Raw genomic sequence first — 20,795 nt, forward strand, 5'->3', positions numbered from 1 at the left:
TTTTTATCAGTGTCTGTTATGTTTACCTGAGTGCAACTGAAGAAAAAAAAACTGCAAATGCGCAGATTTATGCATCCTTGCATAGGATGGACTTGAATTTAAATACAGAAATAAATGAGGTGCTACTGTTTGCAATCCCATGACTTTACTCATCATGAACGATTTCCCAGCAGCATTTGCTCAATAAATGTCATAATGAAGTAAAAAAAAAAATATTGTGTCTTGTCAATTTGTATTGCAACCAGTGTCAGAATTTAAGGGGGGTAAAGGGCAAAAATGTACCAATTTAGGCCAATATACTTATCCTACAGTACATTAAGGCATTATTTTATTTCCTTGAATTAATAAAATTTCCATTTATGTCACTAAGTGGTGCCAAAACATTTTAAAAGTGTTTTTAGAAAAAAAGTATTATTTTTTTAAATTTCTGTTTGCAATTGTATATAGACCTACATATATCAACACTTAGAGTAGCTTTATTAAAGCGCCCATATTATGCTCATTTTCAGGTTCATAATTGTATTTTAAGGTTGTACCAGAATAGGTTTACATGGTTTAATTTTCAAAAAACACCATATTTTTGTTGTACTGCACAGCTCTCGAACGAGGTAGCATGCTAGCGTTAGCATTAGCTACGAGCTAACAGTTGCGGTTAGCCAGCTCATTTCGGCTTGTGACGTCAAAAGCCATGCCGATTTTGAACAGCTCACCCGAAGCCTGAAGGCAGGACACATTCAGAAACCGTATCTCACTCAAAACAGCATGGATGGATTTTTTTCAAAGTTTGTATGCGTGTGGAAGCACCAGAGACCAGAGATCACCAGAGAAAAGAACACCCCAAATCCAAGAAAAAGTGTTTTTTTCATAATATGGGCACTTTAAGTAGTTTGTAAGTAGTTGAAAGTATTACAACTTGGGAGAAAAGAGCTTTACTATAAATGTTTAGTTATGAAATGAATGGCTTTAATTTTAAAAAGTTATTAGGCTATATCTTATTACCCCATGTGATTTAATGTGGTCAACTAATTTAACTAATACTCATTCAGATGGTTTATTATTAGGGTGAGTCTATTTGCACCCCTGGTACAATTAGCAGTGTATGCTATTTGCACCCCTGGTACAATTAGCAGTATGCTATTTGTACCCTGGTGCAATTAGAAGTGTATGCTATTTGCACCCCTGGTACAATTAGAAGTGTATGCTATTTGTATACTATTTGCACCCCTGGTACAATTAGCAGTGTATGCTATTTGCACCCCTGTGCATTTACAGTACCTTGGCATATTTACACACAGTTATCCATACTACTCATGTATTACACCTTTTTGGAATATTATCGCCCTGACATTCTTACCCTAACGATAACCATCCCACTCCTCTTGCCTAAACCTAATCAACCCAACCAGAGCAGGCATATTCATGAGTTTTCCCCTACAACCCTGCCCATAAAAAAAAATTTGCGTTCGCGGGTCCTGACTTGCGCAATTGCATGCAAATTATCCAATCCAAATTTAAAAAATAAGATCTCCACACAGTGGAATCGAAGTCCAAACTCCCACACCAAAGGTAAGCGTACTAACCACTCACCTAGCAGCTCTTTCGGGAAGGTGAACAACTGTTTACCACTTGGTTTCTTCAAGCCTCGGTTGCTAGGTAACCATACTGTATACAAAAAAAATAGGTACTAACTAACAAACTAACGGTTGTATGCTCTCACTGAAGACAGAAAGCGCAACTGTAGTTTCCATTTTCCGCTAGAAATTCAATTGTTATAAACTTTAGAGACAAAACTTTCCTAATATGCCAGTTTCTGCGGTCATGGAAGATGAACGTCCGCCATGATTTCGGTGCACGCGAGCAACGTTTTTGTTGTTGTTACGTCACAGGGTGTAAATAGCTCAGCTGTGTGGCCGAGGCTATTCGTACCGGGGGTGCAAATAGACACTCCGTTATTATTACTGCTACCAATATGTGGATATAGTATTATTGAATATTAAAAGGTAATGTTACATTTATTAAAAACAACACAAGAAATGTACGTTTTTTTCAGCCCTTCCCCCATATGATCATTTTTGATTTCACACGAAGTTCTAGTGGCCAATTAAATGTATGTAGTATTATGATTTATGATTAATATTTAGACCAATATTGTTTTATAATCAAAAGCAGCTCTTAAATATTGACAAATTTGCCAGTAATGCTATTTAAAAAAACTGTGTTATCAATCAAGGATGTGAACTATGTTATCTAATTTAATTTAAAAAGTTATTGGATTTCATTTAAATGAATGCCATTAATCATTTTCAGGACATGTTTAGTGGATATTTAATTTTGGAGTGTGATAAGGTTTGACTGACCTCGCTGAACGGATGGTCAAGATATATTTCTCGGCTTATGGGTAAATCGCTGAAAGATATTTCTTCCGCTTTAGATTGGATTGATGTGCTGCTGAACAAGGTTTTAACTATGTGGCTTTGTTTTATTCTTTTGTCAACAGCAAAATATGGCAGATGTTATGGCTGAGAGGCTGTGTGCAAAGAAATAACACTTCATCAGTGTCTAATGATTTACACAATCAGTTTTTTAAATCCACCACCAGGGCTGTATGCAGGCAACATACCTGATAAACTTTGACTTTGACATTGACGTCACGACTCTTCTCTAAACTCGTATCAACTGTATGCTAATGAGTCCTCCTAGTTGCACACAGCATTGCTAACGTAAGCTAATATTAGCCACCATTTGCTACAATTGTTGTTGTTGCAGCAAAGCCCCTTGATGTGATACATTGATTAAGGCTAGATTGTGTTGCTTGTGAACCACTGTATGAGGTGAACGGTACACGGTGCATGTTTTAAACACAACAGGAAAGTAGTTTGGCTGGCTAAAACACGGTCAGAACCAGTGGTCAGAACTTGCAGCAGCAGCCCATGGAAGGGGCAGGGACTTCAAAAACCCTACGCCGATTGCTGCAATTTACGTGATAACTCATTCAGTGATCACTCAGACGTGATACACATATTTCCATTGCGAATAAACGTACACAAATACCCTTGGAAATCATAGAAAAAGGATAACTCCAGAACTTACCTGAAATAATTAAGTTTTCTTCAGTTTCAAAGTAATCCAGTGACATTTGTCAGTACATGCATGGATGGGTACATTGCAAACCGGAGCTGCTAGCTAATTCATATTTTTGTTTTATTTTTAATGGTGCCAATTTGCCATAGGCCTAATGGTAAACAGGGGCTCACATACACTCACTACATGGCACCATAGACAGTATATAAGAATGGCATGGCACCTTATATACTTCATGTTTACATCCACCACACTATGAGAGCAGTAATTCCAAAACGTAGATCAATGCTTATAGCAGGGGTCTTTTTTTAAGGCCAAGGACCCCTAACGTGAAAGAGAGATGAGCAGGGATCCCCACTACATATTGTATACAATTGAGTTGCATATTAAACTGGGCCTATAATAAGGTAGGTAAGGTAGGGTGGCCTAAAGCCTGAACACATACCTTTTCATGTTGCCCTACATTACTTAACTTCTATTTATATATCCATATGATCATGTTTTAATGTCAAACGTATGTGGAAGGCACAGTGAATCCAAAGCTTACTGTGTCTGTGGATGGCTACAATAGAGGCCAGTAAGCCTATCATCAATGTTGTTGAGGTTGTGTGTGTTTTTTTTTTAAATAGGCTGATTTATCATTTCAAATAATATGTTGGAATCATATACTGTATATGTTCAGACATATATATATTTTTTAAAGATTATTTTTTGGGGGCTGTTCCCTTTATTTCAAATTGGATAGATATGAAAGGGGGAGAGAGATGGGGGATGACACACAGCAAAGGGCAGCAGGTCAGATTTGAACCCTGTGCCACTGCAGGACTCAGCCAACATGGGGCGCTCTTACTGGGTGAGCTAGAGGCTGCCCCATATGTTCAGACATATTTTAATTTTGAGGGGAAAAAACATAAAAAAAAAAAGTATTAAACAATAATTTGGCAGCCCCCCCTGCAGTGACCCCCAGGGGTCGCGGACCCCCTGTTGAAGATCTCTGGCTTATAGAATATAAAGGAAGGAAGACAAAATATAATAGTAGGCCTAGGAGTGACAAAAATGTATAGGCTATTAACTTTTTTGTGCTGCACTACCGTATCAATATATATATTTTTACATTACTGTCAGAGGGGGGCAGAGTGTCAGACCTTGAAAGCTTAAAAGGCTACACAGCAAATACTGACTGAAATTCTAATTGCCTGATCAACTGGGAAACATGGAATTAGTGAATGACACATTTTTCCACTGGCAAGGTGATTACAGAACAACAGCGTTTCCAAGGGCCTATGCTGTAAATCTGTCTTACATCTACTTGCAAGGTGTTAAAAGTTACGTCGGGACTTGTTTGTGCTTTACCAGGCTCAAAATTTAAGAGGTGTTTATTAAATCACCAAAAACTCACACGCTCACTTTTGCATTCAGAAGTTACACATATTACACTCATCAGAAAGTGTGCAACCAGACGTTTATGGACTAATCTGGATTTTGGCAAGCAGTTAACCTTGATTTGTTGCTTTAAATGGCTATTGGACTGTTTTATTGAGCACCACAAGCAGATTCAAGAGGATAGCGTTGATGTCTCTACAGGTTATCGAGCTAATAGACAGTCTTGACTGAAGTTGGCTGGGGCTACGGGCTTACTTTTTACCCTTTGTGCTTTTTTCTTCTGCAGCTTCAGGTTTGATTGCTTTTCCTTCCTCTTTCTCCTTTATGGCGTCAGCTTTGTCATCTGTTTTCGGAGGAACTTTGTCATCGGCTTTGTCGTCAACTTTGTCGTCGACTTTGTCATCGACTTTGTCATCGGCTTTGTCGTCGACTTTGTCATCGGCTTTGTCTTCGGCTTTGTCGTCTTTTTTGGCATCCGCTTTCTCTTCTTTCTCTTCGCCTTTTTTTGCTTCTTCTTTCTCCTCTTTTTCTTCTTCTTTTGCATCCTCATCTTTGTCATCACCTCCTTCTGTTTTTACCTCCTCTTGTGTTTCCTCTTTGACCTCGGTTTCCTCTCCTTCTCCTTTGTCCTCTTTCTCCCCATCATCTTCAGCGGCCTCTGTCACCTCTTCCGTTTGCTCCTCCCCATCACCACCTGTATCAATAGATGAGAATTGTATTATTATTTGTGACCTTAATAATTGAAGTTGAATCAAGCCATTTCAGGATAAACTAAAAAACAATGCACTAACCCTCTTCTCCCTCCTTAGCTTCTTCATCTCCCTTAGCCTCTTCTTCATCTTCCTTCTCTTCATCTCCCTCCTCCTCTCCTTCCTCTTCATCCTCCTTCTCCTCTTCCCCCTTTGTCTCCTCCGTCTCCTGTCCTTCCTCCTCTTTCTTCTCCTCCTCCTCTTCCTCCTTTACTTCCTCCTCGGCTTTCTCCTCTTCCCCGGGGGGGCTGGCCTCTGCTTGCTGGGCGTGGCTGGCGGAGATGATCCCCTCGGTGGTGCTGAAGCTGGAGCTGAGCAGGCGTGATGTCATCAGGTAGGAGGAGCCAGAGCTCATGCTGGAGAGGATGGGCCGGGTGAAGCAGGGCGCTGAGAAACTGTGGCTGTACATAGAGGACACACTCCCAGGCCCCCCTACACTGAAGCGAGACTCCTCCCCTTCCAGCAGCTTCCTGTAGAGGTTGGTGAAAAGACAGGAGACTAGTACTTCAGATGGGAACTCAGTTAGTGGCCGTTTTATTACCACTCAATACTACGATGTCTGATATAAAGTGTGGAAAGTGAACATTGATTCTAATAAATCAAAAAAGTGACCTGCTCTTTTTTGACTTTTCTATACTAAGAGCCTAAACATCAACATAAATCACTTTTAGTTTTGCCATACACTTTGCAGACATATCTACATAAAAAGAAACATGAGAAATACTACACTGTAGCTGTGTTTGAATATGCTAATGCTCTCTGAAGAACATGCAGGTCACGTTTTACTTAAATTAAATAAATACTTCAATTTTAACCTTAAATGACCTTGTGAATAAACTCTAAATCTATCGAAAAGGTGCGTCTCCCCATAATCATTTTTTGCACCACGTTAACATGCTAAAATCATCGCTACTAAGAAATGTCATCTCTTTGTTGTCATTGATTCTTTTCATTTCCAGAAAGGATTCCTCAGCTTCGCTGTTCTTGCTACTCACCTGTAGGCAGCAATCTCGATGTCCAGAGCCATCTTGACATTCAGAAGATCCTGGTACTCTTTCAGGTAACGTGCCATCTCCTGTTTGGTGCCCCTTAGCTCACTCTCCAGCTCTGCAATGGTGTCCTAAATAGAAGAAGTGAAGACAAAAGTACATATATCATGAAATAAAATGAAATCCTTAAGTAATACTTTTAGGGATGAGTAACCCCCCCACCAACCCACCCCACAATCAAAAGAGCTGAATAATTAATAACACATGAGGATAGAATACACCGAAAAACACTACTGACGTGCATAGAATCTATCTCAGCGTTCTGCTTGTCCTCCATCTCATGCAGCTGTTTCTGCAGGGATTCATTGAGGCCTCTGCATGCATCGATCTCCAGCAGGCGGGCCTGGAGCTGGCGCCGGTACTCTCCTGCTTCGTCCTTGGAGCTTCTCATGGCGTCGCTGTGCTGGGCCACAGTTTCAGTCATGGTGCCCACCTTCACTCTGAACCACTCCTCTGCTGCCTGCATGTTTCTTGCTGCCAGCCTTTCATACTGGGACCGGATGTCCCTGAGAGCCCCGGAGAGGTCTGGAGTGGCGGCCTCAGACTCTACCGCCACCTGGACACCCAGCTGGACCTGGGCCTGAAGCTCAACCACCTCGCCTTCATGAATCCTCTTGAGGAAGGCCAGCTCCTCCAGCAGAGTTTCGACGCTCTTCTCCAGCTCAGCCTTAGCTAAGGCAGCCTGGTCGGCCCCGCGACGGGCATCCATCAGCCGGCCCTCGGCCTCTTCGCGAGCCAGCACCTCCTCCTCATATCGACCCTGCAAGGCGCTCAGGGTTTGTTCCAGTCGCTCTCTCTGTCCCAGCACAGCCTGCTGTTCTGCCCTGGCCTCATCCACGGCGGCTCTCAGGGACCGGGCCTCTTGCTCATACAGCGCTCTCAGGCGGGATGGCTCATTGTGCCTCTGCCTCAGCAGCAGCAGCTCTGCCTCCAGAGCACGGTTCTGCTGCTCCAGCTCACGCACTCTCTCAATGAAGCCAGCAAAGCGGTCGTTGAGGTCCTGCAGCTGGCTGCGCTCTTGTGTGCGTACGGTGCGGAAATCAGAGCTGATCTGGGCGGCCTGGCTAAGCTCCAGCTCCAGGGAAGAGGCTTGTGAGGAGGAGGAGAGCAGCACCCGGCCAGGAGAGGAGTACTTGAGACGGGAGGACATCGGGGAAGCATGGGAGGAGTAGACGGAGTGGGTCCTCCCACGGGTTACCGCGATACGAGGGGGAGCCTCGACATACCAGCGTCTGTATGGCGAGGCAGAGTAGTAGGGGTCATATCCGATGCTACTCATGGCTCAGTGGTGGGAGGACAGGCTGCTCTCCCTCTCCTCTTTCTGTGTATGTGTGTGTGTGTGTGTGTGTGTGTGGAGGTGTATGAAGGGCTCAGGTTTAAGCCTCTACTGCTTGCTGCTGCAGCAGCCTGGGCTTTTATAGCAGGACAGTGAGCTCTGACGCAAGCGCTTTCCCCAAACTCTGACAATGCAGGCTCGATAGGCTTACACTGCAACGGTAAGAAATGAGACAGAGAGGATCCATGGGAATGAGTGTAGGAGGGAACTGAGGTAAAGATAGAAAGAAGAAAAGAAAGCAGGGAAGAGGTTGCAAAATTACAAGCTGCTTCTGTTTGTCTTGTCATAACAGTAGAGTTCATTCAAGCTAAACAAAATCACTTTTAATGAAACCACAGTGTGCTTCACTGCAAATACCTGTGATACATTTTGTTTGGCGTTTCATATACTATATTTATAGCAAAAAGATGCTAAAACATACTTGTTGTGCCATTCTCACTGCAGATGAGAGGGGAGGGGTGTCCTGATTTAACAACCGTGACACAGCATCTCTCCTTCTGGTGGAGAGCAGAACTACAGCCTGCAACCTCAAAAGACCTGCAATGATGATATCCCAAACAGAAGGTTAGAGGTCACATGTTATTTTCCAATTTCTTGGTCTATCAATAATGCAATGACATTGGTTAATTAGCAGTGTACATGTTATATCTGTTTTTTCCCTTCTTGTCTAATATTTACTATAAAATCTCATCTTCATTCTGCAAAAGGACCTCATGCAAATCTGACAGCATATATTTTCTGAATTGGTACATGTCTTGGAATCTGGCAGTAATTTTGGGGAGAAAGCATATGATCACTAATCAAAACATAAACATTAGACATATTGTTAATGTTTGAAAGCAAGCTTTTTAATCAGTGAAATAAAAGCCTTCTTTGCCTTTTTGGTAATAAGCTTTTCAGGTTATTCTTTCAATTCTATAAAAGATAAACAGTGCAGCACAGATACCCTGGCAGGTCATTTAACACCCAGCAGCTGACATGGATTTCCTTTTCGTGTGTGTGTGTGTGTTTTTTGCAGTCAGCCGCTTAAGTAAGACATAGAGGACAATTTCGGGGCGAATGCAGGTGGCCAGACAGAATGACTTGTCACATACACAGCGTGTATGTGTGTGCGTGCGTGCATGTGTCGTGTGTCTTTGCACGTATGCAGTGGCTCAGTGAAAGTCTATGCTGGGAAATTAATCTTGCTTTCGAGATCCATGCATAAATGAAGTGTATTGCAGGGCTTTGCAGCAATATCTGTATATGTATGTGTTGTGTGTGTGTGTGTGTGTGTGTGTGTGTGCATGTGCTTGATCCATAGTGTGAATGCTCCAGTAATTTGCCTATGCAGCAAAGGCCCCCCAGTACTTGCAGACAGTGCTGTGCCCAAACAGGAGTGAGGCAGGCAGTGAGAGGTGGGGGACTTCAGTGGGAGCTGCATGGACTGTGCTGCAGGCTGAGTCATCGTAACAGTTGTGATCACACAAACTCCCCTGTGTACACTCTTTCCCACCCTAACAGCAATCTGTACCAGGGGGATTTTTGGCAGACAAGATGCTTACAGGACCTGGGGAAATGAAAGACAGAAAGTTAACTTAACTTCTCAACATTAACTTCTCTTCGCGTACAAATTAACTCACTCACAGTGCCAATTTCTAGGTTGTTGATTGTTCTCCCTGTGAAGCTGACTAACATAACATAAAAGCTCAACCTTAGTCTTATTATCGAAAGATTACTTTTAAAATTCCCAGTAATTTCAGGTATCAAGGCTAAACTGATAACAGCATCACACACGTTGTAAAACAGCAACCCTACAGCGCACAACATCCATTTTCCAAACCTTACAACCTCAATATACAATCCAACTATTTTTCTATTGCTGTCATGTACATGCACTGCTCCTCTTACATATCTTAACATGGATAAGTCACCCACAGAAGAACATAACACTGAGTCACAGGCAGTGCAGTTGTAGAAGATCATTGATTCACTGGGATTGGCAATGCTTGGTGGTAATAGTGGTCATGTTAAATCATTTTTAAATATTAAATATTATTAGTATTTATCGAGAATTTATAGGTGAATTATTAATCCTCTTTTAGCCTGTAGGGGCACTTTGAATAACAAGCTGACATATATACAGCCACCACCCTAAATAATATTGCCTGATTGATCATTTACCAGACATAAGAACAAAATTAGCTTTAATTCAATTTCTTTGGTGTTAGATTTCCTGCATCACAAGGCGTACACTGTTTCACATACATAACAAAACATACCATTCAGCCAGGCAACAAAACACTCCAAACATGCACTGTTTGTTACATCACACATTATGAATAAGCAGCTGTAGTGCAATCAGTTTCAGCACTTCACATTCAGCACTTATAGCCTTCACAGGTATAAAAGTACATCAGCTGGATACATTGCACCATAATTTAGTGTAACATGACGCCTGGCCTACTGAGAACCCAAACTCTGATTTAACAGTTTGACAGAATGAGCTCAAATTATTACTTATTCCTGGACACCTAATGAAAACAAGTCAAATGTTCACTCTCCTCCTCTGGTCTCCACCAACTCCTAAAAAGTTGTGTATGGTCAACAAAAGTATGTTCAACACCCACGCTGTAACTTTATCTGTCTTGGCAGGTAGCGTTGAACTGGTGTATCAGCTCTTTTTTGGCTGGAAAATGGTTGCCTACAAGGGTTCAACAGTACATGTGCTGTTAATGTCAATTCACCATAGAACCAGAGAGACCCACCCACAAAAAAGCACATCCAGTGTTTTTCATGCAGCATCATCCTTGTTAGTACCTACTTTGTACAATACAGTAACCTAACCCCTTATCATGATCACATGAATCAGGTTGGCATTATGCCCGGACTTCCATTAATATAATATTTTTGGACTATTGTATTTCTCTTTTTTTCTATATATTGATCATAATTTGATTTGGAATGGCAGGAGACATTGACTTTGCCTGGCAGCTTTGGCTCTGTGGCTTAGTTTCCAAGCTCCATCAGCACTTTGATCTCTGTCCTGTAAGTTTGAGTGCTTCCCAACATTCACTTTCATGAAGGATACTGCGGAATATTTGGCTTTGATCATTTGTCTCAGTTCGTATAATATTTCCAGCATGGGAGGAACACGAGTCATTTCTCGATTCCAGACTCAGAATAAGTTGAATCTTTAAGTATAATAAAAGTATGTAGATAATCTGAGATGGGGCAATTTCCTGTCAGAGGGCAGCACTTTAATCTTTTGGTTTGCAGTCAGACCCATGCTTGTACAGCATATACAGCTGTTACGATGTATAATGTGGTATATATGTACATCTAACAACTATGGGATAAAATGCCTTTTGGGATAAAATGCCAGGCTTCCTCAGTCTTACTTGACACAGTGTGACATGTTGCATGTAAAAATTATACTAGAGCAACTCCTAGAGGTGATGGCCTGTAATAACAATTTATAAATTCCTCTGCCTGTTTTAAGATTTAACATACTGTATAGACTTTATGATGATTTGCTAATATATGATAATGTTTCAGGTTGGACCAGGTTGAGCCCTTAAGGTGAGTCAGAATGTAGTTCAAGATTTTTGAGGAGGCTTTTTTTCGTTTAACTGACAAACGTTTGTATACTACTTTTATAGTTTTTGCTGTGTCTGCATCTTTAGCCTGATCTTGACTCTTCGATTGTATAAACAAAACTTATTATTTGTGTAAGAGTAGTAGCAGAAGTGGTGGTAGTCAGTTAGTTGCATCATTTGAGTTGCTGGAATTGGCAGCTACATGTACAGTAAGACAAAGCACATGAGTGCATGCTGTAATTCAGCTGTGTTTTGGCAACACGCTGCCCATGCATTTCACCCTACCACAGTGATGAAGCTTAGTGGAGTTGTATGAGACTCTTTGTCATTATTACAAACATAAAAAATGCCCTGTGAACAAATGTAATATTTACTAAACATATGAATACTTCACCGTGCAATGAGCTGCAGTTTCTTAGTGATGAAACTGTTCATCTCAGAGTGAAGCGCCTCTCTGCAGCCAACTCTGATCTTTACACTTTTGTGCCACAGATCTCTGTTTAAAGATCATGTTGCTATTTTTGCTTAATATCTGACCTCTGGCCTTCCCAGCCACCACATTTCCCACCATCCCAGCAGAGGTCTGGTTCTATTGGCTGGGCTTATATGTCTATCAGAGCATGAATGCCTCTCACAGGCGGAAAGGAAAGGAGGCCCGTCTGCTATGCACTGCCACAATCCCAGCTGCTATAAAAAGAGTGGTATGCTGGTTTGGGCTCACTGTTGGTCAGACAGTGTGTGTGTGCACAACTTAGAAGGGCTGAGGGAACTGTGTTTGGTTTAAGTTAAGCTCAGGAGACACACTGTAAACATGGCTGCTACCCATCGTTTGGTTATCGTCCGTCACGGTGAGAGCGCCTGGAACCAAGAGAACCGCTTCTGCGGCTGGTTCGATGCTGACCTCAGTGAGAAGGGTGTGGAGGAGGCCAAGCGTGGAGCCCTGGCTATCAAAGAGGCAGGCCTCAAGTTTGACGTGTGCTATACCTCCGTGCTGAAACGTGCTGTGAAGACTCTGTGGACCATCATGGAAGGCACAGACCAGATGTGGCTGCCTGTGATTCGTACCTGGCGTCTGAATGAGCGTCACTACGGAGGCCTTACTGGTCTGAACAAGGCCGAGACGGCTGAAAAGCACGGCGAGGAGCAGGTGAAGATCTGGCGCCGCTCCTTTGACATCCCACCTCCACCCATGGACAAGGACCATCCTTACAACAAAGTCATCAGCGAGGTGAGACAACTGACACTAAGGGAGGAAAGTGTTAACTAATTTAGAATAAGAAGCAATACATTCATATGATTTCCCTGACTAATCAGACTAATGTCATGAAGCATCAACTGGCATAGCTTTATTTTAAAGTGCTCTTATGTTATGTAACTCCTGTCAATTGTTGTGAAAGTAAACTACTTTTTTTTTTTCTACCTCCAGTCCCGGCGCTACAAGAATCTGAAGCCCGGTGAACTCCCCACATGTGAGTCACTGAAGGACACCATTGCCCGCGCCCTGCCTTTCTGGAATGATGTCATCGCACCTGAAATCAAGGCGGGAAAGAACGTTATCATCGCTGCCCACGGCAACAGCCTCCGGGGCATCGTCAAGCACTTGGAGGGTGAGCATTACAGTTTGTAGGTGGACAAAGCTTAAAAAATAAATAAATAAAGAAGTTCGGCAGTGAAAAGTAGAAGTGAATGTTGACATTATAAAATCTAACACCACAAAATAGCAGAGTACTTCAGTTTGAAAATAGCTTTCATTGCATAGGTCAAGGCCTAAATAATCACAGACACTTGTCTTTATACACACACACACACACACACACACACAGTTGTGGATTACAGAGCTTAAAAATAGCATGCAGGGACTGAGCTCAGGGACAGGGGACCGGGTCATGAGCTGGGTTCCCATTACAGTGACGACCTTTATGTAGAAAGGTTGTACTTTTTCAAGGAGTGGGCAGACCTGGATAAGAGAGAGCTAGAGAGCCTAAAGGGCAATAGTAAATGTCAGATAGGTGTGGGGGGTGTCAAGGATGACAGAAAGAAGTAGATGAAGTTTCTTGGATCATATATTACAGATCGGCAATTGCTGTAATTAAAATAACTTAAAATACAATCAGATATAAAGAAACCCTGCACTGCTTATTATTCCTTCTATTATGCAAGACCATTGTCCTTCCTGTCTGCCTAGTTCAGCCCCAGACAGCCTTTTATTGGATCAATTACATTCCCTCGGTTTTTTGCTATTCCCGTGTCTACCCGTCTGGTCTATCTGCCTGTCTTTCCAGGTATGTCTGATGCAGCCATCATGGAGCTGAACCTGCCCACAGGAATCCCAATTGTGTACGAGCTGGACGCAAACCTGAAGCCTGTAAAGCCCATGGCTTTCCTCGGTGATGAGGAAACCGTGAAGAAGGCCATGGAGGCTGTGGCCGCCCAGGGCAAAGCCAAGAAGTAAGCCTGTTCTGGAGGCTGTGAGGAGGCAGAAAAAGAGACTGTCCCCCCCCCTTTCGTCCTTCAACCTTTCCTGCTATGCATTTGTTCATCCGTGTAGTCCATTCCAACTGGGGAAATGTTTAATGGTTCTTTTTGAGACGGGCCATTTTCAGCACATTAGCTCCGTTTGTTTAAATGACAGAGATGACCTGTCAATCAATGCAGACAGCCGGGCCCTGCCATTTATGCAGCCACACATCACTCAGCCCTTTTAAATTGTCTTTTAAACCGACGTTGTAGGCCTCACCACCCTGGCCCAACCAATAAAGAAACCTTGTTTTTATGTTGGCCTTTGTCTGTTTAATTTCTCTCCTTACTTTGTCACTTTCCCCTTTTTCTTTCTCCAAATTACATGGTCATCCTGATCTATTATTCCTCTTCAGTTTCCTATTTGGAAATCAGTGGTTTCAGCAAAGTGCACTGGTGCTGTGAAATCTTATCCAGTAGGTAGAGAGGAGGGGGAAAGAGAGAGAGAAATACAGTCTGAGAGACAAGTCAATGGGTTCATTCTGGCAGCATTCCCATGATGCAGGCAAGAGTTTTTGCCTATCCTCCCCTACAGTCAGATCATACCAAGAAACAAATAGGTGATGAATAATTTCAAGCAATTGCCCATCATACATAAACTACAGACAAATTAAAAGAAAAACCTGAATATGTAACAAATAGATATGCTTCAAAACAAGTGGCATTTTCCAGGCATTGGTGAGTGGTTACCTATATTCCGTGATGAAACATTTATATCCTTTTAGGAGTGGACGATAATGCCTCCATCAGGATTGCTAGATGGAAGGAGTATGACAATTATATCCAATGTTACAGAGCACTCTCCACCACCACCATCAAAACACAGAATTTTATTTATTTTGGAAGATAACTCTCCCCAGTAGTTTCAGAAACTTAAAAATCTATGCCATTGAGAACTGAAGCTCGTCTTTCGTTTGTGGGGAGGCAAACTTCATGATGTACGTCAATATGAAAGACCTTTTAGTACTACATTCCTTGTACTTTTGAGGACTTTTTGTGTGGCACTTTTAGGACTGACTACAGCTTTTGTACATCACACATACGGATTGATTCCAGTATGTGTACTGACAGCAATCCCTTTTCCCTCTTTTATTCACATCACAATAAAGCACCAGTAATAAATGATGTACAATAGCATTCACCACATAGGTTTATTTTAGGATTGGCATAGTCTTACATTGGCATAGTCTTACAGTTTATACATCACAAACATTTCTTTCTGAGTATTAAACGACATGACATTACATTATATTGAATTAGTAAAACACACGGTATCAGACAAAACACAAGAGTTCAGCAGGACTGCAGAGGGGAGGGAAGGTAAATGATCCTGGTTCAGAGTTCTATCTAATGTTGTCGTGCCACCTACTGGCCACAAAGGGGAACGGCAACTAACTGGGAGTGAGTGAATTAATGACCAAATCAATCCAGAAAGAGTTTTGCATCTGAAAATGTAGCTTGGGTTAGTGTGTTAAAATATTTATTACTGCCATGTCTGAAACCTAAGTCTTAGAAACTGGCCCGTCCGCAGCATCTTGTCACTTTCATTTGACAGGTCACTATGAAAGCAGTTTAAATTCACCAAGTTAAAAATAACGGCGTCCTCATTATCCTTTAGAAGGCGTTTGAGGCGGCAGACAGGCACTGTACCATAAATCAGATGAAAAGCGTGTTCCATCGAGCACAGGCTTTGATGTTGTTCAGGATGTGTGGTGCAGTCAATGTTCAAACAGGCTCAGGAGCTCAGTCATGGTTTAAGTCTGAGGTGTTTTGATCAGCAGCAGTTTTAGCAGTGGTTTTTCTCTTGAAATGCTTGAAGAAGCTCGGGAGAGATGCTATCTTGTGTGGGTTCTTCTTGTACGCGACTGCTTCACAGGTTTTTGCTTTGGATATGTCTATATACTCTGCAGCACTAGTTACATTCTTTTCTATGTTGTTGATCAATTCCCCCTGATAGAAGAGAAACATAACACCTGTCAGGTTGTGGGTCCCTTGACATCAGTATATTCCTTTATTTCACCCTAGGGTCCTTTGCACCATGACCTCGAGCCAAACAACCCTCCAGAAGCTTTTTTCAGCTGGGTCTAACATTGGACGAGTTAGCGTGATCAGCAGTAAAACGAGTGCTTAGGGACGTCTACAATTTACAACACCGAAAAGAGATACAACAAAAATATTTATTAATTTAATGATTAAATAAGGTAGTGTCTCCAAACTTACCTCAATTATAACTTGTCTGCTGCTAGTTGTACTACAGCACTTTTAAAAAATAAGTTAAATTAATAAATATCTTTGTTGTATCTCTTTTCGGTGTTGTAATTTGTAGACGTCCCTAAGCACTTGTCTTACTGCCGGTAGCAGTAAGGCAAGGCAAGGCAGCTTAATTTATATAGCACATTTCAGCAACAGGGCAATTCAAAGTGCTTTACATAAAACATGAAAGAGCAGTTAGAACACAATTAAAGACAATTTAAAAGACAAGAATAAATTTTACAGTGCAGTATAAGAATTTAAAGAACTGAGAGATAAAATACGCGAATAAAGCACAGTTAAAACATTTAAACATTACCCATGATTGACAAAAACTTTATTGTCCTGTCAGCATCTGAGAAATAATTAGAAATATGTCCGTGTCTGCAAGAGGATAAAAATGATAAGAATTTAAAGAAAGAGCAGTTAAAACAGTTAAACATATAAAAGCAGATAAAATAGGTTATTTAAAGAAAGGCAGCACAGAGTAGCAGCAGAGAGCAGAAGCCAACAGGCAAGTGTTATTTAAATAAACTCATGGTGTACTTACAAACTTTCCAATCCATCGTTTTATGAGTACATAACCTATCTGTACTACTGTAGAAGTTTGGTATCATTTCGGGCATTATTAGTGGGGTCATTTACGAGATACACAGTTGGATCCATTAGTGCCTGCACTAAGCTATTCAGCTGATCACGCTAACTCGTCCAATATTAGACCCAGCTGAAAAAAGCTTCTGGAGGGTTGTTTGGCTCGAGGTCAAGGTGCAAAAGGACCCTAGGGTGAAATTACTCCGAACCATCACTTTAACGTTTCCAAAATGAGGCAGCCGTTTTACCTGAGTCTCCAACAGCATGGCAGTGTCAGCAAATATGTCGTGCAGCTGTTTGATGCTGGACTCGAGGCAGATGATGTCCTGATGACGAGATTCAATCTCACTCAGAGCCTGGCTTGAAATTCGAGCGTCAGAGTTGATCTGCGGTAGGAAAAGTACACCGGTTGATTTTATAATCATAATCATAAGCTTCACATTACATTATAACTGCATATCTAAGTTGAAATCAACGACAAAAACAAAACTACAATAGAAATTACTAACTATTGCATAGCCATGTTCATGGCCCAGAACTAAAGGCTATTCCACTAACATCAGATACGAAGATGGCAAGATTGTCACGGTGCAGCATCTCCTCCAACTCTTCATCTGTAGTCACTTCATCCACTGAAACAGAGACAAAACGGATGGGTTGACATTACTTTTCAGCGATTGTACAATTGTTTTAACAGGCGTTTCATATCAAACGTAGCATCATTTTATTTAAAAAGAAAGTATGCAGGCTTAATTCTTAAATGACCTATCACAAAATAGACAATCAATATCACTCTACACTTTAAAAAAATTTTTTTATTGATTCACAGTCGCAGTAAACAATACATCAGCAGAGTCACATTTACATTTTTCTATCCCACCCATTACTCTACAGTTTTTTTGTGTTTTGTCTTCATAAATGAACCAACAGGAAGTGTATGAGTTGTTGGGTGTTCACCACAGGATGGCGTAATTACACCTCTGCTCTCTATTACTATGCAACTTTCTTTCTGTCTAGAAACACCTGCAATAACTCTACTGGCACCAACATCCTTGTGTATGATATGAAGTGTATTTACACAACAATGAGCAGAGTGGGGGAGGAACAAGTGTTCATGTTTTGGCAACTCACCAATCTCCAGCTGTCTCTGAATGTGCGCTTTGCATTTCTCTCTGAAGGAGATTTGTGCCTTATGGTAGCCCCTCATGACTTCAGCAAAGCACAGAGTCAGGTGTGAGTGCTGGTGAAATCAGACGATGAAATCAGATTATTCAACAAGAAATTAAAATGAATTCATTTAAATATAAATCACTTGCACACAGACTATTATCAGAAGTGATTATGTCAGGTGCGTAAAGATTTAGACTTCTTTGTAATAAACTCAGGAGTTGACCATCTTTATGTATCTGGCTTTTATAGGAAATAAAAGTACTGCCAGACCTGGTTCTTCTGAATACGCTGAATTACTGAGGCCCCTTTATTGTTCTCATCCACATCCAAGTTATTCTGCATTGCTGAAAGAACCCATAAGACAGATGTAATATGAAATCAAGCACAGAACCAATTCAAAACTTTAATTAAAACACACTATTCACAACTCTGTCATAGAAAACATGATGGTTAAATTACAGATTGTCTGATGCAAACTGTAATTATATAATATTCCTGCAACTAATTAATGTGAGGCAGTGTCTTTTATTGATGACCAATACAGTAAAGTACAGTAGCCTTCCTTTTCTAACCATTTGCAAGTCAAATCCTGTGTTACATACTATAGTCCCAGAATTTAAGGAAGTGCGATTTGCTGCACAGATCCTCCTCTTTGTCTCAAACAATGATGGTGAACAGCCACATAACTCTGCATGTTGAAAAATTGCACTGTACATACTGTGTTACGCCTCAACTACAGTATGAGCCAAATAAATATCTACTGTATAAAAGCACATTTTGCTAGCCTAGAAATCTAGACGCACCCTAGCTGCAGCAAATGTAATTTGCAGCCAGGGTCAGTCTAGCAACTCTCTGTTGGCTTGTGAGCTGGAAAAACCAAACTCTGGCCAGGCCAATCACATCGTGTATAGAGGCGGTGGGCGGGCTTAACATAATGACAGCAGAATTGCGACGGTTACGCGTGAATTCCCTGCTATTTGAAAACAAAGAAGATGGCTGCTGCTGCTGGCAAACAGCGGTCTTTCGTATCGGCTTTGGCTGCGACTCTGGAAGACTTGGAGTTAAGCACTGAATGTGTTCGGAGTTTTGCCGACTGGATACGGCAAAAGTTTAATCTATCAACTAGCGTTGCTCTGGTTGGCTATGAGTGCAGAGGGAATTTGAAAGACAACCGTTTATCCCGCCCCTCGGATTGAGCCCTGCCAATGGTGAGTTCCCAGACCCAACATCTTGATGTGGGTCTGGCTTGTCAGGCTAACATCTTGCAAGAATAAAAACAATAACAAATCTCCACTCACATTTCAACTTGGCTCGGACCAAGTTGGCGTTCTTCTTGGTCTCACTGTTCAGCAGCTCCAGCTCGTCTTTGTTTTCTGAGAACATCATAAGATCAGCAGGAAGAAGAAACAATTTCAACATTTAATGTGGTGTATTTCATGCAGTACAATTAGGGATGTTGTCAAAGATGACTATGCAGTTTTTTTATATTCAGATTAATGGCAGCTTTGTCAACCTCCCCTGTATCATTTCACCCAATGTCACCAAAACAATGTCAGACCACCTCATTTAAGTAGAATTGAGCTAATCAAACACAATCAACATTTGTCAATAACATGGAGTGTGGAGAGCACCTGCAGACACATATTGGATATGGTTTAATTTTCACTAAACTGTCTGGCTTATTGCTGATATGACATTGTTATTAGCATTGTGTAGGAGCATGTGTGTGCAGATCCTGTAGCTGTGTCTGACAAACATCTATTTCTATGTCCACATTATACTCATTACCCCTTCTACAAACAGACACACAATGTGTTTGTCAAAGGCTGTTAAGCCTTTTTGTTTCTGTTGCTCCGTTTGTCCTTTCAATGTTGTGTGCCCTGAAGGAGGCGGGGATAGGTATCTGAGAGCATCAGCTCATCAACTGTAAAGGCATCAAGTTTCTACTTGTCTAGAACTTAAACACTTGTTTAGCTCATGGGGACATTACCAACCAGATATCCACATTTCACTATGACGATGGTGCTCTGTACTTACTCTTGTCTGGGTTTGGAGTGGCAAGGATGGCGCCATATATTTTCTGCACCTCTTCTGCTTGGCAGAAGATTTTTTCAATGAGGCTTCTCACCTCCTCCACCTATACACAGACAAACACTTACTTTAAGCTACTGGATATGACAAGACAAAAAACAGACACAAGCTGTGCGAAATTTACCGTTTTGAAAAAATCCTCCAGGTTGAACGTGCTCTCCGCTGTATCTGTCATGTCATGTCCTGCTGTTCAAAAAAGAATTCATTAGGCTATTTAAAATGGAAACCTGTTGCTCCAGATACACAGTCCTTTGAACATTGTCTACATTTATACGGACAACTTCAAAATGAAATAACTTAATACGCAGTCATAAACAACACTGGCTGAATGCATTAACGTTAGCCATTTTTGTTTCTGCTCAGGCGAAGTCAGGTCTTTTAACTAGCCCAAACTGGTGTTAAATACTTGCTGTAAGTACAGCTGCAACGCGCTCCGCATTATCATAACAACAAAGACCAGTAGCCTATGACATTCTCAATATTTCTGTTACTTTCGGTATTCACGTCAAGGCTCGACCTCTACCTGCACTGTGTCCTCCTGTGGGCTGAGCTGAGCGCACCTGTGAAATAAACTAAAGAGCGCGAGCACGCAGGCGCGTAACCGTCGAAACTAGCAAACAAAGAACGTTTCCCACCCACCACCTGTGTGTTTAAGCTAAAGCTACACGGAGCAGGTAGAACGAGTGAAACACCTCTTCGTTGGACAATAAAATTAAGCTGTCGAGGCGTTGCTGTGTTTAAAAGATAGTCTACCGTTAGTAGGGCGAATATATGTGATAGTGCAGCCACCCAATATAAACTTACCCTCAAACTCCGAGGAGGCTGTATCCGAAATCACTCACTCATTACTCTACTCGCTGAAAGGGGAGTTGAATGTAGAGCACTTTATAGCGAGTAGCGAGTGATTTCGGACACAGCCCGTAAAGGCTATTCTTTCTTTCCCCTCAGATGTTAATATTACCCAAAATGCTCCTGGTCTCTGCTTAGTGTTGTTAGGCAT

General features: G+C 41.6%; 3 protein-coding genes across 7 annotated transcripts; 1 reads left to right on the forward strand and 2 right to left on the reverse strand.

Annotated features, from left to right (window-relative positions):
* Positions 1-4,445: 4,445 nt before the first annotated feature.
* On the reverse strand, positions 4,446-7,658 carry nefla (neurofilament, light polypeptide a). The gene is made up of 4 exons (XM_039780393.1): positions 6,501-7,658; positions 6,209-6,333; positions 5,256-5,683; positions 4,446-5,158 (listed from the first exon to the last, which is right to left on the reverse strand). The coding sequence occupies exons 1-4, from the start codon at positions 7,539-7,541 to the stop codon at positions 4,716-4,718; spliced, it is 2,037 nt and encodes a 678-aa protein (XP_039636327.1). The 5' UTR covers positions 7,542-7,658; the 3' UTR covers positions 4,446-4,715.
* Positions 7,659-11,875: 4,217 nt separating this feature from the next.
* pgam2 (phosphoglycerate mutase 2 (muscle)) lies at positions 11,876-13,949 on the forward strand. The gene is made up of 3 exons (XM_039780400.1): positions 11,876-12,404; positions 12,603-12,783; positions 13,459-13,949. The coding sequence occupies exons 1-3, from the start codon at positions 11,988-11,990 to the stop codon at positions 13,626-13,628; spliced, it is 768 nt and encodes a 255-aa protein (XP_039636334.1). The 5' UTR covers positions 11,876-11,987; the 3' UTR covers positions 13,629-13,949.
* Positions 13,950-15,206: 1,257 nt separating this feature from the next.
* Positions 15,207-20,733, reverse strand: LOC120545803 (syntaxin-2-like). Of its 5 annotated transcripts, none has more exons than XM_039780398.1 (9): positions 20,600-20,733; positions 19,920-19,978; positions 19,742-19,841; positions 19,003-19,077; positions 17,975-18,048; positions 17,666-17,774; positions 17,093-17,166; positions 16,783-16,920; positions 15,207-15,643 (listed from the first exon to the last, which is right to left on the reverse strand). In XM_039780398.1, exons 2-9 carry the CDS (start codon positions 19,968-19,970, stop codon positions 15,437-15,439), a joined length of 828 nt encoding a protein of 275 aa, XP_039636332.1. In that variant the 5' UTR covers positions 19,971-19,978; positions 20,600-20,733; the 3' UTR covers positions 15,207-15,436. The 5 variants fall into 5 exon arrangements, with proteins under 5 accessions (XP_039636332.1, XP_039636329.1, XP_039636330.1 ...); XM_039780395.1 differs by having other exon boundaries at positions 19,920-19,981; XM_039780396.1 differs by lacking the exon at positions 20,600-20,733 and adding an exon at positions 20,319-20,422.
* Between the last annotated feature and the right edge of the window lie 62 nt (positions 20,734-20,795).

Source organism: Perca fluviatilis, chromosome 17 (genome assembly GCF_010015445.1).
Source record: "Perca fluviatilis chromosome 17, GENO_Pfluv_1.0, whole genome shotgun sequence".
NCBI lineage: Eukaryota > Metazoa > Chordata > Actinopteri > Perciformes > Percidae > Perca > Perca fluviatilis.